The sequence below is a fragment of the Perca flavescens genome, chromosome 11 (genome assembly GCF_004354835.1).
Source record: "Perca flavescens isolate YP-PL-M2 chromosome 11, PFLA_1.0, whole genome shotgun sequence".
Taxonomy (NCBI): Eukaryota; Metazoa; Chordata; class Actinopteri; order Perciformes; family Percidae; genus Perca; species Perca flavescens.
The window spans coordinates 10,294,752-10,313,548 of record NC_041341.1 but is presented as its reverse complement, the minus strand read 5'-3'; the positions used below and the strand labels follow the sequence as shown (position 1 = coordinate 10,313,548).

The 18,797-nt window shown below is 40.5% G+C and overlaps 1 protein-coding gene across 1 annotated transcript in view; it reads left to right on the top strand.

Annotated features, from left to right (window-relative positions):
- cntnap5a (contactin associated protein family member 5a) overlaps nt 1–16,496 on the top strand; it is a 104,673-nt gene extending 88,177 nt beyond the window's left edge. The window contains exons 19-24 of the mRNA XM_028591655.1: nt 1,369–1,596; nt 4,960–5,093; nt 5,927–6,014; nt 7,081–7,281; nt 13,137–13,211; nt 15,554–16,496. Of these exons, the coding sequence (XP_028447456.1) occupies nt 1,369–1,596; nt 4,960–5,093; nt 5,927–6,014; nt 7,081–7,281; nt 13,137–13,211; nt 15,554–15,747 (920 nt within the window). The 3' untranslated portion in view covers nt 15,748–16,496. The remainder of the gene's footprint in view (nt 1–1,368; nt 1,597–4,959; nt 5,094–5,926; nt 6,015–7,080; nt 7,282–13,136; nt 13,212–15,553) is intronic.
- Nucleotides 16,497–18,797: the final 2,301 nt, after the last annotated feature.

Sequence of the window (18,797 nt, the reverse complement as noted above, 5' to 3'; positions counted from 1 at the left end):
ATATTTTTTCTTTATTACATTTGGATCTTAGCACAGTTAGCTGTGTTGTTGTGCTGCCTGTCAGATGTGTCACCTATAGGTCATTGACTCTCACTTTGATCTACAGTATGTCTCTCTGGGAGTTCAACTTTCAGGAGAAAAAATGCACTTCTTAAATAAATGCTTTCAGCTGTGTGATAGAAGGATGGCAGCTTTTCAAAGCTCTGACGTTTTGACAAAATGAAAGTACGCCACATTAAAAGCAAGCGTGAGATTAAACCAGGAACGTTGCCTCTTTGAAAAGCAATTTGTCAGTTTGATATTCTGGTATTTATTCAGTTTATAAATATATTAATACTTTACGTAGCAATTATATGCAGTTGCCTAGAGATTATCAGTGAATGTGCTACTAGCAGAGACTGTAGTACTACTGAGGCCCTCTCTTTGTAAATGTGTAATTGCAGCAATGTCAAACAAGACAGTAATTTAATGTCGTCTTAGTATGTTGGCATACTGTGGCTTCAATCTTTTATACACTCCGCTACTCTTTCTTAACTCCAGGATCTATGTTTTTTTTTATTTGTTAGGTAAGAAATGTGGCTTTTTTTCACACAACAAAACACAGAATACACACAAGCTGGCTTGTTAGGTGAGTTTTGTTGAGGGAACTGAAGGTCTGTTGAGGGAAGTGAAGGTCTGTTGAGGGAAGTGAAGGTCTGTTGCAGCCGCTGGTTTGTTGTCAACATTATGTCTGGGTGTTTTTTTCATGGAGATGAAGTTTAATAATGTGTTTTCATGTGTTTGCTTCACATTTGTAGCAGTGTGTGTGTGCACGATAGTTACTCATCCATTTTCATATCCCTCCACCAAGTTTGTGTGTTACAGAAAGACAGCAAGTGAATTAGTTTCTAGGCAACACCTTTTCTCAGGACTTAAAAGCTAAAGTCAGCGAACACAAGTATCCTGTGTGCAGAAAAAGACCACAGAATACATTACGTTTTGCTGCAGCTTTGCTCTGCAAAATAGAGACTAATGCGTATCTCTGGCTATTAGTAGGTATACCGTAAATCCACCTGAGCTCTCTCGTGTCCCTGCATATACACACTGCTACACCTCTGAAGAAAAACATTGTTTTTTGGACAGATTTTCATTCAAACAGTGCCTTCCCTGTAGCTTTACCCATTGGGAACAAACTAAATTTTTTTTACCCTACTTTAGATGAGGTTGTGTTGTTGCTTTTGTATTTTGAGGCGTAATGAACATTGCAGCCTCTGGAGGCCATGAGCTGGCTTTCAGTCTTTTAATCTTGTTTCAAAAAGAGTTGTAACAGAGCTCCCGGCACTGACATTTTTTTTTTCTTCTTCTTCCTCTGTGTCTCTGTGTGTGCAGAGGTGTCGGTGTCCTTCGACTTGGAGTCCTCAGTGACCTACACCTTCCAGGAGCCCTTCTCAGTGATGCAGAACAGAAGCTCGCAGGCCTCCAGTGTTTCGACAGAAAGCAGCAGCAGAGCCAGAGAGGACTTGGCCTTCAGCTTCGTCACCTCCCAGCGGCCGGCCATGCTGCTCACTGTCAGCACCTTCAGCCAGCAATACATCGCTGTCATCCTCGCCAAGAACGGTACATGCAGGTTTCTTTCATTAATAGCATGGAAGAAAAAAGACATGCCACACAGTAATAACTTAAGGCAATGGCATATATAGTTAAGTATTTATATACCTCTTTGAATGTTATCTGTAGCCTTTATCGCCAAGGTGGAGAAATCATTAACTCTGCCTATGCAGCCAGACAGATACATTTAGCAGCTGCATGGTTAGTAAACATCTTCCACCATGTTAACTCAATCAAAGCAATGCTGCTTAAAGTGCTCATATTATGCTAATTTTTAGGTTCATAATTGTATTTAGAGGTTAAATCAGAATAGGTTTACATGGTTTAATTTTCAAAAAAACATTTTTGTTGTACTGCACATTACTGCAGCTCCTCTTTTCACCCTGTGTGTTGAGCTCTCTGTTTTAGCTACAGAGTGAGGCATCTCACTTCTGTTCCAACTTTGTTGGGAGTCACACATGCGCAGTAGCTAGGTAAAGACTATTAGCCAGTCAGAAGCAGAGTATGAGGGCATGCCATGCTAGCAGCTAGGTGAGCATTATAACATGTGTTACAAAGTGACGTCTCTGAAGTAAAGGCTGGACTACAATAGAGCTGTTTGGAGCAGTTTGTGAACAGTGTTTTCTGTTGGAGATGGTAAGTCCCTTTGGGGTGGACTTTGGGATTTTTCACTTTGTAAACCTATGATGTGCACAAAAATACTGTATATATAACACAATAAAGGAAAGGGAAAAAGCCAAAAAGCATAATATGAGCATTTTAACAGTTCCATGGTTGTATAAAATGCTACATGGTTCAAACTTTACATCGCCATATGGCAGCGATGATTTGGATGGAAACCTACTGTTTGACATATGAAGCTCACAGTGATGTGATAAAATTGCAATGTGATTCCACATGATAACAGTGAGGTCAAAATGTTGCTCGGGATCAAAACCTTTTTTTACAGCCAAGTAGCTCAGTGATTAAAGCAGCTGTGAAGTTTGTTGCTTACGTGCTCAATTATTTACAATTTTTGCAACCCAATAGGCAATTTGTGGATTTGCTTGTGGGGGTGAAGTAAATAACTTCAAATGTTTCCTTTTTTTGTATTTTTTTTAAGATTCTTGTTTTCCAAATTGTGGAATCGGTGCAAATGTTTTGACGAAAAGCAAGCTGGCTTTACAGTGCTGATCTCTATTAATTAGTAGTAATTAACAGTGTCAGCATCCAGTTTTACTTAACCACTCTGTCTGACTGTAAAACGGCTCCACAACAGAGACATATTTGCAGAGAGTTCTTAGACAGGGGTAGATTGTAAAAAAAAAATCTGTTTATTTATTTATATATATATAAAAAAGTCACAACGTATGTCTGGTGATAAAAAGACACAAAATAATAGGTGGGTGTGAGCGTTAAACAAGTGGTTCTCGTATGAAGTAAATGATGACAGATGGGTAGAAACAAGACCAAAATAGGACATGGGTCTTATTTTTAGGGGTTGTTGAGGAAGGACACAATCCTAACACCCTTCTCTAATGTAACTTTTTTTTTTATCGGTTTCTGATTTTCAGGAAAAATCCCTGCACTCACAGGCTGACACAAATGTGTTACCATGGTTACCACATAATTTTGCATAAATACATAAGAGATTGCTGCCTTGACAGTGGGCTGGTCCACTTTACGTTTGCACCACAAACGAGATACGCCAGAGTTTGACATTTGTAGGCAGAAAAATCCACTTAAATGAAAAGGATTCAATCAAAATCCCATTGCACTCCAGTAGGGTTACTTTTAACCTCCACCAAGAACCGACTGCAAGGACATCCATTTTGTTTTTAGTATTATACAGGAAAATATTAAAAGTAACATTAATTGTGTTACACTTAAACTGGCCTGATTCACTTAAAACGGGTTTACAAGCAACATTGTGGAAATATGGGGTGTCTCTGCTAGGGCTGGGGACCGAACTTTGACACCTTTAGGCACCGAACTGCGCCCATAGGCAGTGAGCCAATAAGCATGCAGCATGCTTTCAAATCAAATCATAATGCAATGCAGGAAAAACACTACATCATGCCCAGAGACATGGCTCACATCATGCCCAGAGACATGGCTCACTTGTATATGTGTCACATAGGTGTAGTGGAACTGCGTCGAAGATTAAACCTCTACATATGGGTGCGCGCTCCACCAGGCGAGTCACCCAGGTGCCACTTAATTAACACATCCCCATGTGAAAACCTCAAAATAATTCTTGGGAAATCTTAAGTTCATTTGCATGTTGAAAGGTATTGAGCAGAACAGAAAGTGTGGCTGACAGTGAACAGGCAGCTAATGTGTATCTTAACTGCTGCTTCCAGCATGAATATAATACCAGAGCCGCCCCCACAACTTTGTGCAAACTGATTATGGGCTAATGAATAGATTTACCTTCCGCGGTTCTGCTCCTCCTCTGCATTTTTCTTCAGTCCTATACATTACACCAGAACATATGCACAATACAAGTCCTTGTACTGTATATCCAAAGGAGAACATTTGTTTTTAAAAAGACCTTGGAGAGTAGACAAAACAACACAAGAATAAAAAGAAAAAAAGACCCATCTGCGAATGGACTAAACTGTTTTGACCTGCTTTAGGTCTTGAGAAAAATCCAGAAAAAGGTCCTCACTTGTTACAAAGTATTTCCTGCTGTCAAAGCCATATCTCAGCGTTTTTCAGTTTCTGACAGCAAAAAGACTTCAAAGCTTTAAGCTGACAGCCTTTAAGCTGTATCCAAACTTCCGAGTAGCATATTGAGTGACAGTGCAGTTGTTAGAGCCAGAGTCAGTGTCCTAAGACACTCTTTTGTGGTAAATCAGAACTCCCATGTTCCTCAGGTCTCTGTAAACACTGAAGGGCAGAGGAGACACTTCATCCACAGTGACCTTCATCTATAGGAGTACTCTCAGGATTTGAAATGAATCACTTCACAAAGCCCTTCACCTACCGACCGGGAATTGTAATATTGACCCAGCTTCACTTGACAATGCATAGCTATCTGACTCTTTGATCTGGCAACGATTGTGTGTGTGTGTGTGTGGGAGGAACACTGAGCACATATTGACTTATTCTGTGTGGGAGCGACGAGCTATGGGATAAATATTTGTGTATCTCAAAAAGCAATTGAAGAAGTTTAGATACAGCGGTCTATTTATGTATAAGCAGCAGCAGCCAAATGATTTCGGTAAAGAGGCCTATTCTCTTCTCCTATTTGGCAGTATAAGGCAATGTTCAAATACTTGAAGCCAAAGTAGGGTTTTCATGTCAGTGGACTGGACTTGAATCTGTGGCACAGCTGGGGATTTCTACACAGGTCCATTGAAAGGATGTCTTTTTGTGCTTTGTGTCCAGGGAGTCTGCAGATATGGTATCACCTTCAGACAGACAGGAGTCCAGACGTGTTCAGCCCCGTCCTCACTAACCTGGCAGACGGGCGACTCCATCGAATCAGAATTCACCGAGTGGGAAAAAACCTCTATGTACAGGTGAGCAGTGGGGAGCCCCCGAAAGGTCACGACAGGATTTTTTTTTATTTTTTTTTTTAACCTCACAATGCTTTTGCATTCCCTCGCATCAAGTTTTGCGATCCCAGTCGATATTTTTGCGTTACCTTTACCTAGGGCTGGGCGATGTAGAGGAAATCAGAAATCACCATATTTTTGACCAAATACCTTGATGTCAATATTGCGACAGTATTGTATGGTTGAGAATTTTACAAAATACAAAATAGTTTACCAATGAGATTTTAGACAAGTAATTATCAATAATGTGGATACATTGGCTAAGTGGGTAAAGGCAAATAATAGAAAAGCTAGACAAGGTGATTCATTATTTGGTTAGATTATTCGATTATTATTAATTAGATTAATTAATCTAACTCTGTACAATGACACAACTTTATCACGTCAGTGAGGAACTAGAGTTGAATCGTCTACCTGCTATCCAAACACTTTTGAGAGAGGGTATTTGAATGAATTTTCCGCTGCGATGAAATCAATTCTAAGCTGGGTCATCAGCTCCTCTATAGATGTACCACTAAAGCATTTTATAAACGGAAGTGGACGTAATCAAAATCCTGCGGTGTTTTATTGCAGATCACCACGTTAAGTGATGCAACTGAGTCAGCATGGTAGTGCAGAAGCAAAAGGTCTAAATCACTTCAAAGCTAACTGTAGGCGGATATGGTTTAGCATGAAGCTGTAGAGAAGACAATTCTCAATCTATAATGTATTGAAATGTGCTGCTGCTGCTGCCGGTGTTACATCGGTTTAGATTTCTTGTAATTGCCTTGTTATTTGATTTCTCTCCACTCAACCAGATCGACCAGGACATCCACAGAAAGTACACACTGTCATCTGATGCAGAGCTGATCTTAATCAGATCCCTGACATTGGGCAAAGTCACCAGTAAGTCCTCCCACAATGTTGAGAAAATTGCTGAAAAAACTCCCACGTCATCCCTAGGGTTGGGTATTGTTTGGAGTTTTTCGGATTCCACTGCTAAAGCAATATTTTTAAAACGGTGCCAGTGCCTAAACAGACAGTCAGCAACATTTTAAATTATTTACTAAAAATTTAATAACAATAAATTACAACAATAACTTATTTCACCAGTAAATTGCTGGTGAATGACAAAAACAACCACTACGTAGATGGGAAAATGGTACTTTACAATAACTTTGAATGCACCACGAGGCTAGGCGAGTTTCAAGTGAACGCACCATCTGTGTTGTTTTTCCAACAACAGCAGCTGCAGACTGTTAACTGTTAACTTCCCGGTGTTGGAAGCCTTTACAGTGAAATACAGTCACGTGTTACACCGTTTAACATTATAGCTGTCAGCACTTTAACCGTGGTTAATCCAGCTGCTAGCTAACGGTAGGCTAACGTTACCTGCTGCCAAGTGTAATTAACTATGTCACATAGTTACAGGGTTTCTGTTGCCTGTAACATTTGTTTAGGAGCATCATAGGGCAACGCAGGCATTTAAGTGGCACCGAAATGAGGCATCGAAATCTGCGTTGCTATTCGGTCTGTACCGGTCGTTAAAGGAATACACCACCGTTTGTTGAAATAGGGCTTATCAAGGTCTACCCTGTCTGTAGATAGGTGGGCCAATGCATTTTATGTCTCAGTGCAAGTAATTAGGTTGTTTTTTTGTCTTTTGTTGGCTCACTTTTCCTCACAACATGCTAACCGGCAACATATGATTCCATTCACTTCGTTAAGCTAACTAGCGGCGGCGCTGCCGGTGTTGCACCGGACTAAAATGATGCATGCCCACCTATCTACAGCTAGGGGAGACCGTGATAAGCCCTACAAACGGTGGCGTATCCCTTTAAGACACTGGTGCCGTATTAGCATCGGGTCTCGGTACCCAACCTTAGTCATCCCTGATTTGGTAACACAGAAATTACGGTAATTCATAAAAATCCATAACATATATTTTCACCCATCATCTGTATCCTTGCAGGGAGGGAGAACCTCAATGAAGAAGTAATGCAAGCAGCTTTTAAAGGTTTCATTGGCTGCTTGTCCTCGGTCCAGTTCAATCACGTTGCACCGCTGAAGGCGGCGCTGACAAATCGAGGAAGCTCGTTGGTCACCATCCGGGGTCCATTGGTCCAATCAAATTGTGGAGCACTGGCAGAGTCCACCTCGCACACACTGCAAGGTAAAACACTCACACACACTCTGCTCTTTAACTCGCCCACGCACACACTGCCGCTAGTCATGTCCAGGTCGAGCTACATGCTGAGCAACAAACGCTGGGAACCACACGAGCTGGCAACTCTTTGATGCACAAATATTTGTGCGTTTCTATTCTAAACTGTTGACTAAAATCAAGCGTGTGGTGTGCTTGAGGTCACTCTGAATTCCAGAATTTAGTTTAGATTCTTTAGTTTCCCATCAAATTAAAAAACAAGAGCTTTCTTCTTTAGACCTACAAACTCAAGTGAGATGAAAAAGGTGGCAGCTCTGCCCTCCCCACAAAATCCATTAGTTGATGACAAAAAATAAAATGGGAATCATTAATTGATCTTTTCCAATTATTTATCCAGCAACATTTTCTGTTTTAAAGCTTCTTAAGTGTGGGGATTTGCTGCTTTTCTTTATGTGATTGTGCATTAAATATCCGAATGAGTGACTGGCAAATCAAGTTATTTGAAGGGAAATTATGGAGGGAGATTTGCACTAACTGACATTCCATACACATAAACAGTTAAAAAAAAAAGAAGTGACACATTAATCAACAATTTAAAAAAAAAGATAGTTGCAGCCCTAATTAATTTCTCTCTTGGCCTGCAACAAGATGTCAAGTCTGTGTTGTTGCTGTTTATCTATTTAGCTCTTTCTTGTCACTCTCCGGCTGCAGTGAACCTCCACTCACAGCATTGCATATTTTCACTTTGTTTACCGACGCCTGTAGCACATATCAGACGCCGCACACAGACAGAAGTTAAAGCAGAGTCTGTGTGTGGGCTTTTCCACACCCGTCACTATGGGCGGGCCATAGGGGGCCGGGCCTGCCCCCAAAAATGCTTGTGCCCCCCCCACTTGAGGCACAGACCTCTTAAAAAAATTACTTTAATTTTATATTATCATAGTTGCTAATTTTGTGTTGCATTAATGTTGCATTCTTTATCATTAAAACATTAAAAATATAAATAAACAATGGTGTGATTTTTGTTTGATTGATGGGAATCTACACTGCAACCGCCTATCACGGCCTTACTAAAAAGAAAGTTAGGCTACGACGTGACGGGCAGCATTTGGGCCACAACTGTTGAATCAGGGGGTGTGACGGACAAACCCAAACAGTTGCGTTGAGGAAATATCCAGTCAAAATGTTTGGTTAAAAAAAAAAATCATTTTCCTCTAGCTGGTATTTGAACAGGGACTGCCTTGCGTAGGCTACTCGGTGGAAAAGGACTCCGCATTTTGTTATGCCTGCAGGAAATTCACATCTGTATCATCGGACGCGACCTTCTTCATTAAGGGGTTTAAGATTTACAGACAAGGGCTTAAATAAGCATGCAGCTTCAAATGACAGGAGGGACTGGAGAGAGGACAGGCTACCTCCACTCAAAGTACCGGTAGGTTCAAAGTCTCTGTGCGTGTGTGTGCGTGCGTGCGTGTGTGTCTCATGGCACATGCATAGCAATGCATATCCTTCTGTTGACTGCTTTAAAATGCAATGTTTGAGAGATGCTTCTGGTGTTACATCTAATATGTTGTATAGTCAAGTGTTTTATGGATATTCATAACATTGCTTCTATGTAATGTGTTGTAGGCTATATAGGCTACCTGGTCATATTGTTGTTGGTTATGTTTAACGTGATGATTACGTGCGAATAGTATAACAAGAGTATATGATTATTATAAATATACATACTGTACGCTAATAATAATTGTGCCCTCCCATGTATTTCATATGCCCCCCTTAAGACTGAAGTCTGGCAACTGGTCTGGGGTTTTCACACAGAAAACAATAGGTGTGGGCAGGGTGCGATTTGGGGAAAAAAAGCATTTTTTTGATCCTGCATAACCAAACAAAACATGCAAGAATTAAATCTCCCTTTCAATGCCATGGATATAGTGCCACTCGGCCAGCCATGCCAAAACACTTATTTATGAACTTCGATATCCAATGGAAAATGATCTCAAAATGAAAAGCACAATGTGGTGTCAACAGAAAACAGCATGTTCAAGCCAGGGAGGGGAGTTAACTTTGCGGGAGTGTCTTTTTCCTAAACTTAACTGTCATCATCGCACAACGCTCACTTTTTCTGGCTAAACTCAACTACCACGGCACCTTAAAGGACCATCATCTGGCGGTGCCTATACCCGGCTCACAGTCACCTATTGGTGGCTAAACAACTGCTGCTGGTAGGCGAAAAAAAAAAAAAAAAAAACGGAAAATAGCACCCTGGGTCAGACACAAATAGTTTCTTGGAGAAAGCATCTAGTGTCCATTGGAGGAAATGCTGCTTATGGAACAACTTCTTTGTCCGTGTCAGGTGTGTAGTAGAAATGATCCGCTTACTTACTGGAAAAGGTGAACTCTTTTGAGTGGGTTACCTTTAAACAACATGAAGTACTTAGTTTTGTGCTACCAGAAAACCTGAGTGAAGCCTCAAAAATAGCTACTACTGTACTAACTTGTCTTTGTGTTGCAGGCCCCAGGCTTTCTGAAAATGAACAAATGAACTCATAGGCAGAGCTATCAGTCTAATTGGCTTCATGTTGAACTGTTACAGTTATTTAAAACTTGTAACTTGTGAAGTTAATTAAAGTCTGTCTAAAAAAGACACAATCCAGCTGTATTATTCTCACAGAACAGATGCAATTCCATTTTCACCAGTGGAGCTGTCTACACCTGCATCTTAACTGTGACACAAATGTGTTTTTACACCATAAATCTTTTTCTTTTTTTTTCCTCCTAATTATTTGTATGCATGTTGTTCTGTGCGAACGGATGCACTGTAATGGAGCACACAGTTATGCTTTGAGCGTTTTACTAAGGTGCAGCAATTGACATTTTGACATAAAGTCGCCCACAAGATGGACGGGTTCTGGGTGTTGCGTACATCGAGCCATATTGCCACAACATATATGAAACTACATCATGAACAATAAATACATTTCAGATGCGGTCCTAATTGTCCTGTCTGTTGAGGCGCCAACTTGAGCTCAGAGTTGGCTGATGCACAGAATGTCATCGTTTTGGCAGCTGAATGAAACGGCTCGTCTTGTGGAGCTCGGACATGTAATGAAACCAGTAGCCACTTGCTTCAAGGCTCATTCACCATTATCCACACAGGTTAAATGTATCAACACCCTTCATCATCAACACCCTGAGTAAATGAATGAATAAAGTCTTTATTTCAAAAGAATTATATACTGTATATATACACTACCGTTCTAAAGTTTGGGGTCACTTAGAAATTTCCATTCCACTCCATTATAAACAGAATACCAGCTGAGATCAGTTGCATTGTTTTTTTGACCAGGGCAGCAGTTTTCAGATTACATTATGTGCTTTTGCAAAAGGGTTCTCCAAGGTTTTCTCAGTTAGCCTTTTAAAATGATATCAGATTACTAAACAGAATGTGCCTTTGGAACATTGGATGAATGGTTGCTGATAATGGGCAATATAGATATTGCATTAAAGATCAGCCACCCACTCAGATCAGCTATTCTGCCTATAATGGAATGGAATGGAAATGTGTAAGTGACCCCAAATATTTGACCGGTAGTGTATATATATATATATATATATAAAGAAAATGCATACACAAAAAAATTCAACATAACACTCGACCCATTCGAAAAGAGATAGGTAGAAGCCCTAGGCTTATCAGGTCCTACCCTTCACTTTATCACAACTAAATCAGTCAGACAAGATAAATCAAACAGACCATTTTAAATAATCCAAAAATACTACTCCAATTTCCGTCCTACTCTACCTAGCTATTAAGATAAGGAAGAATAAACAAAAACAAAACTCAAGAAGCATTAACATCTGTTATTTTCAATCTCCTGCCTCAGTTCTGTACGTTTTTAAAAATACATCTTTTATACCTTTTTTTATTTTTTAAATTGCAACATATTTACACTTTGTTTGATCGGTTCGTTCAGACTATTGCACAAAAGCAACCCAGAAATCAAAATACACGTACTTTTGAGCTTTGTCCGAGCATACTGTTGTGACCCCCCCTCCCCCCCCCCCTGTTGTATGTTTCCAGGCAGCTGTTTATTTTTTGCTTCATAGCTTATTTGTGCAGTCTTCAATTCTAACAGATCTTTAAACTTTAAAGTGTGTGATTTTAAATACAGTAAATTGGCATGCCCTCCTTTTGACCAGGGTTTAACACAGGTCAATCTCTGCCAGACTTTGAATACATAGTCATATTACAAATATTACAGAAACAACTTAAGCAAACAAACATCCACAGCCGACAACACAGGTTCAAACATAATAAGATAAATAAATCAAATGTAATGTGTAATACAAGAAGAGTTTGTATAGCTCTATAGGGCAAATGTAAACATTTCACAGGTATGGATGTGATTATTGCACAAGAATAAAAGTATAAATAAATATAAACATTTGACTGGTGAATGTAATTATTGTTGTGTATTGTGCCTGTTGAGCCTGTGGGCGTTAAAGTGCTCATATTATGCTTTTTGGCTTTTTCCCTTTCATTTATTGTGTTACATATCTTTTTGTGCACGTTATAGGTTTAAAAAGTGAAAAAGCCCAAAGTCCACCCCAGAGGGACTTACCATCTCCAACAGAAAACACTGTTCCCAAACTGCTCCAAACAGCAGTTAGTATTGTAGTCCAGCCTTTACTTCCGTGACGAACGTGCGTCACTTTGTATCACTGTTACACTGTTTGTAATGCTCGCCTAGCTGCTAGCATGGCACTCCCTCATGCTCTGCAACTGACTAGCTAGCAGTGCTTACTACGCATGTGCAACTCCCAACAAAGATGGAACAGAAGTGAGATGATTCACTTTGTAGCTAAAACAGAGCGCTCAACACACAGGGTGAAAGGAGGAGCTGCAGCAATGTGCAGTACAACTAAAATATGGTGTTTTCTGAAAATTAAACCACATAAACCTATTCTGGTACAACCTCTAAATACAGTTATGAACCTGAAAATGAGCATAATATGAGCACACAGGACTTTCAGGCCAGGGAGCGGAGTTTGCTTCCCGGGGAAAACACAATACTTTCACCCAGGAAATGCGTGTTCCTTGGGAGTGTTTTAATTCCATCCACAAACTTTTTCCTGAACTTAACTAGTTGTTTCAATGCCTAAACTTAACCGTAATCTCCGCCGAAATGACCGGCAGCTCGCGGTGCTCTGTACCCGGCTCACAGTCACTTATTCTCGGGTAACTGAACCACCAACTACCGCTCACCTGTCAGAGCACCATGGGCCGGTGTCGCAGAGCTCTGTTCATGTTGCCGGTTAATTCCAGCTTTTTATAGGCTGCATTATTGTGCACTCTACACTGAAACAGGGAGCAGCTCTTATTTAAATCTACACACAAGCTTTCAGTTTCTTTTTATTCAACTGTTGCTCAGAGGGATCTTTGTCTCTTTTCTGCCCGTCCAGTCAGTCTGGTTAAACCATTGTGTTCTCCATGTACAAATCAGACCCTTGATACAAAATAACATGTATTTGTAAAGAGGACCTAAAAACCTAAAAGCATTAAAGACCATTCAGACTTTAAAGGCCAATCAGGCTTTTGCAGCAGGAGATTACAAATGTCAGTGTATAGAGACAAAAAGCAGACACGTTTGGGGCTTATTCAGAGAGAAGGAGAGACGTTGATCTTGAGCTAAACTTAATGTGGTTATCTTGTTATATAATTGTGTTTTTCTAGAGCAGTGAAGTGTAACAAACTACACTTCACAGGTACCAGAGATTCCAGAGATATTAACGTCAGACATGCGTCTCCTGTATGATCGGGACATTAATGTCTGTTAATTTGTCTGTTTCTGCTTCTCCAGATCAAACCGTAACAGCAAATAAAGATAAGGAGCAGCATGGCAACAGCACCCAGAAGGATTTGGCTGTGATAGCAGGTTTGTTTTTCTCTCTTCTGTGCTGGTTTATTTTTCTTTGCTTAATTGAAAATGAGTCCCAGCTGTTTGTTATTTGTCATTCTCTCCATTTGCCTCCGTTTTAATTTCTTTTTCTTCTCCCTGGTCTCATGATAACTCAAGCTCATTTTCATTACTGCCACTCACGCAGTTTCCTTTGAAATTGAATTGAAGTAGATGATGTTTAAGGAGTTCTGTGTGCTTTTCTAAACCTGAAACCTTAGCTTTGTATTTTACATCTCCTTAAACGTTGTTGACAGATGTCCCCGAGCTGATCTGCAAGATCAGTATGAGGCCAATCAAATCATTTAAAAGAATAGTTCCACATTTTGGGGAATAGACTTCAGAGCTGAAAAACAAACGTACCAACACAGTACAGAGCGGGTCAATGTTGTTATTGTATATTCATTATTTATTTCAGGGACCACCGGAGGAGTTTTTGGATCTTTAATCAAAATAGACCTGACCCTCCCTTCACCAACAAAAAAATTCAGATGACCCTCCAAATTGAAGTGAAAAAAAGGGATGACGCTCCCCGACAATTTATTGATGCATTCTGTACTGGTTTGCGCTTGGCAAAGATACAGAAATAGCCATTGTTTTTTTACAGCCATGACGTGACTAAACCTCTGCATTCTCATACGCATCACACTCCTCTGTTATGGTGTGGTGGACATTTTGGTAGATTTACTCACTAACATTGTGGAAACACAAGAAGCATGGAAACTAAATGCACACTTCCTGCGTTACTGCATTACTTCAAATACTAAGTTACTCATCTAAACTAGTATTCACATGAAATAAAACAATAAAACATTGAGACCATTCAACAAATGACACTGGGAAATTACTATTTCAACACTGGTTGCTATGGACTCGTCACTAGGCTTCCTCAGTCATTTTAGCATAATAGGTAAAGCTGAACTAAATTATCCAAAACTCCATTTCTCAGACAAGCGTCAATTTGGGAGCTTGCATGCTACCACTCCTTCCTTCTCAAATGCATTGAAAAGGCTGTCGTTTGCACAATTTCACAAATAATCACCGGGGCCGAAAGGATATTTGAGTCGGGTATGGCTGCAGCCTGGAGATCCCCCCGTCTCATGCCAGCGATAGGGGCCGAGACTGAGAGAGCTACATGGAGCTACATGGATAAATATGCACCAAACAAGCCACTTTGAAATGTTGCTGTTCTCATGAATACAAAAGTTGGGTGACACTCCCCCATCAACAAAGAATAAAAAGACATGACCCTCCCCTATTTTCCTCCAGTGGTCCATTCCATAAATACCAAACGGTCCCTTATTTGCTTTTTTGCTGAGTTTGATGAGGCGAACGGTAATACTGGAGCCAGGAGATGGCTAGCTTAGCTATGCATAAAGACTGGAGGCAGGGGGGAAACAGCAAGCCTGGCCTTGTCCAAAGGTAACACAATCTGCCTTCCAACACCTCTACTGCTCACTAATTAACACGTTGTATCTTATGTAATTGTGAATTATGTGTTGCGGGGCAAACAGCGGGGACTCCAGGAAGTTACTGGTCCCCCATATTTAGCCTACCATAGAGACTATAGCGAAAGTTGCCGGGCTACACCATTTTGTAAACATAGCCCTACTGAGAAATAGAGAGAGAGTTTTGTGGAGCTGATAGGCTTAATTAGCTTTGTATCAACTTTCATTCATATAAAATATTTATAAATAGCGCACTATAGCCTTAAAGTCAACTGAGTCAAAGCAAATGGACGTTACTGTAACCAATTTAGATCAGGATCAGGGTAGTCGATATCGAAGACGCTTCATTTACGGGATTGTTCAGGTGCCGCCGGTAATTCCGCCGGATGTCCCTCATTTTCGGCTGGATGTCGGTTACCTTCGGCTTTCTTTGTGTTGGCTTTCTAGTCTCCGGTGGATTTCTGAGGACTATGCTCCTCACATCTCTGCAGGGTAAATCCAGACCGCTAGCTAGACTATCTGTCCAATCTGAGTTTTTTGTTGCACGACTAAAACAACTTTTGAACGTACACATGTTCCATATTCCACAGGGCAACAAGTTCCTTCCCGAGGCTATTTTGCAGAGGAACGGAGTCATTGCGTCCGGGGCTTAGCGCCACCCAAGGCGATTGTGATTGGTTTACAGAAATGCCAATAAACCAGAGCACGTTTTTCTCCCATCCCGGGAATGCTGTGTGGACTAGCCAGACCCTCCTCCGCAGCGCCGTGGAGGAAGGTCTGGCAATGCGAGACTAGGATCAGGGAGGGGACAGCCCTGGTTGGCAGCATTGTCCCCTGGTCTCTACTAATGCCTGTTCCCTGCTGTGTTCTCAGGTGTGGTCACAGCGGTGGTCTTCATTGCTGTGTGCGCTCTGGCTGTGATAAGCCGCCTCCTCTACCAGCAGAGGCGGGCCCAGAGGAGCAGCAGCATCAAAGAGGAGAACAGACACAGCATGTACACGGACTACAGGACAGAGCTGCACCTCAACAACTCAGTCAGGGACAACATGAAGGAGTACTACATCTGACTGCAGTGTGCACTCTGTGGACCTCAGCCACAAACTTACCTCTCTCTTATAAAGGACGAAACAGGTGGACGCGCGGCTGCAGGATTTCTTACAACAAAACATCTCTGTGCCCTGGAAGTCTCCCAGGAACACTTCAAAAAAAAAAAAAAAAAAAAAAAAAAAAAACTGTAGCCTGTTAGTCCACTCTCGTAATGCTCCAGTACAAGCAAATGGCTGAATCTTTACAGCTGTTAGTGTATTTGATGTTGGTGAAACTGTCAGAATCAAGCTGCTGTGGTTTCTGTCGTTGCAAAAATGTGTAAAGCGAAAAGATGAATGTTCTGCAGGGGTGGACAAAAGGGACACCATGAGTGCAATGAGCGAAAAAGGCTGCTGTCCATCCTGAATGCGCACAACTTAAAACATTTTGTTTGAAACCTGAAATGCTGAATACTTCCACGGTACAGTAAGACTCACTAAACTTGTACTTGCGAGTCAGGAAATGTAGGTCAGGCCTGTAAGATATGCGTGCATTCGCTGCCGTCTTTGTTTTTTTCAGTGGTGGTGAATGTGGTAGAAGAAGAAAAGAGGACAATACTGCCTATACTGTATGAGTGCCTAATTTGCATACAAGTTTTATTTGAACATTTTAGAAGTCGTTTGTGTGATTTGCACAAAAGCAATCGCACTTCCATAGAGAGGAGCTTCTTGTCATTCAGTTCTGCAACCCACCACACTACTATAGAATAAACGGATATTTGAATTCCCCAGTCATGCACAACATCGGCCAGTTGACCATCAGTAAAGGGTGACTCTCTGTAATTAAATCATTTCTTTCACTGGGTTTATTTTACCCCGGACTGTTTGAAATAGCAAAATTGACATACCTAAATCGTGTAATCTTTTCCCAATATGTAAATCCCAACACTTTCAAGTGTTTTAGGATTTTTATTTAAGCCTTGTCCCTCAGAAAGCATTATACACCGTTCAGACCACATCTATTTAGTTGTAGGACATTTTTAGCTGATTACTCATGACATGAATGGATTTTATTTCCATGTGAATATTTGGCTTATGTATTATTTTTCATACAGTACATAAAAGTCCAAAAGCACTTGTGCATATTGTATCATGAAAATAGCAGAATGGAGATGAATGAATGGAGAGGATTATCATATTTAAATAAATATAAAGTAGTCATATACACAAGCGCAAAAAGCAAGGGATGTAAATTTCAACATTGCAGCAGCCAGTGATATAATAATAATAATAATAATAATAATTTTATTTGATATAGCACCTTCACACAAGGTTTGTGCTTCACACAATAAACATTTGTTAAAATACAGTAGGATCCAAAACAGAAACTAAACATTGAATGGTATCTGCAGGCTAAAAAAACACAGCATACACTGATGCTGGTATCAAATCTGGCAAAATCATGCAACTCCCAAGCGGTATCTTTGGTGTTCTTTGGCAAGTGGACAGCAGTTTGGTATGTACAGGAAGCGTTGCGCTCAGCAAGTACTTAGGGAAACTGGTTCAACCAGCATGCAAATCAAGTTTGCAGTAGTTTGAATCAATCTCAGCAGCGAGTTTTTTTAGGTGCTTGTACAGCTACAGTAAACTCCAGGGTCAGCGTGACCATCACAACCTAACCTACTACACTTTGTCACAGTACTAGAGTGAGTTTGTACCACTGTCTGAGGTCCTGCGGCTTTTATCTCGATCGCTAGCTCGGTTATGTAAAAAAAAAACGCCAAATCGGCAGGAGAAGTTTGGACTCAAACTGCAAAGCTGTGATATTTCGAAGAAGCATCACAGTGTAGACACGGTGCGTACCAAACTCAAAACATACTGGTACAAAAGTTTGTCCATTATTTTTGCGGCGCTAGCCAACAGTGCTTAAAGTTTTTTTTTGCAACCAAGAAAAAGGCCACTATGACATAACGTGTTGATTTATTTATTATCTGGATTACAGGGATATGTGGTGTTTTCTATATTTCAAGCAGAATACTTTTTATATACCTTATCATACACTGGTTGATCCTAAGAAAAGAATCCATACACACACACACAAACAAGGCAAAAAGTCTAGAGCCAACCTGCGAGCCTGTAATGCACAAAAATTAAAGCATGGCTGGAAAATGGAGATTTTGCTTCTTCTTTTTTTTAGATCCTTACCGCTAGTGGGGCTAAAAATACTAAGTTTGATTTGCAGACGATGCCAGAGGAAAAGCAAAATGTCAAAATCAGCTTGTCAGGCTCAGCCCTACAGATTTAGCTCATTATTATCCATTGGCTTCAGCTGCTCTTAGGCAGGTTAGCTGTCTTTGTCAACGTTAGTTGTAGTTTGAACTTAACACGCTAGACATTATTGCAACAAAAGCTGAATCTGAGGCTGACAGGAACGTGGTAACTGTTTTTTTTTTTTTTTTTTTCATGAGAATCCTGTCATTAGAAAACATAAATGTCTGTAAAAATATTTCAAGGAAAAGCGATCCAACAATTTTTTGGACCACTGCACTGATGGACTGATGGATGGAAAGAGACACAATACCGTTACCATCCTGGAGCCCCACCGACTGGCTTAACACGTACGTAAATGAAAGTGATACAGGAGAGTGGCACGGTCAAACGATAGGGTCTTGATCCTTTGGGCATGTCCTTGTTATCGAAGTATGTCTGAAGACGTGATGGTCTGCAGATCTCCAGTTATCAGTGAATGAATACATACCTCTCCAGTGTTTTGGTTATATTGCAATGGGTAATATCACGTGGTTACTTCTTCTTAATGATTTGTATAGCTGCAGTTTTATTAAGGATCTATTGTATAGATGTATAATTTAATAATAAAAGTGAATATATTCATTAGTCCTCTGTTGTAAAGTGATTTGACTTCAACTTTACCCAGGGTAGTCAGATCAGGCTTTGACACATACAGTACAGTACAGTACAGGCCAAAAGTTTGGACACACCTTCTCATTCAATGCATTTCCTTAATTTTCATGACTATTTACATTGAAGATTCTCACTGAAGGCATCAAAACTATGACTGAACACATATGGAA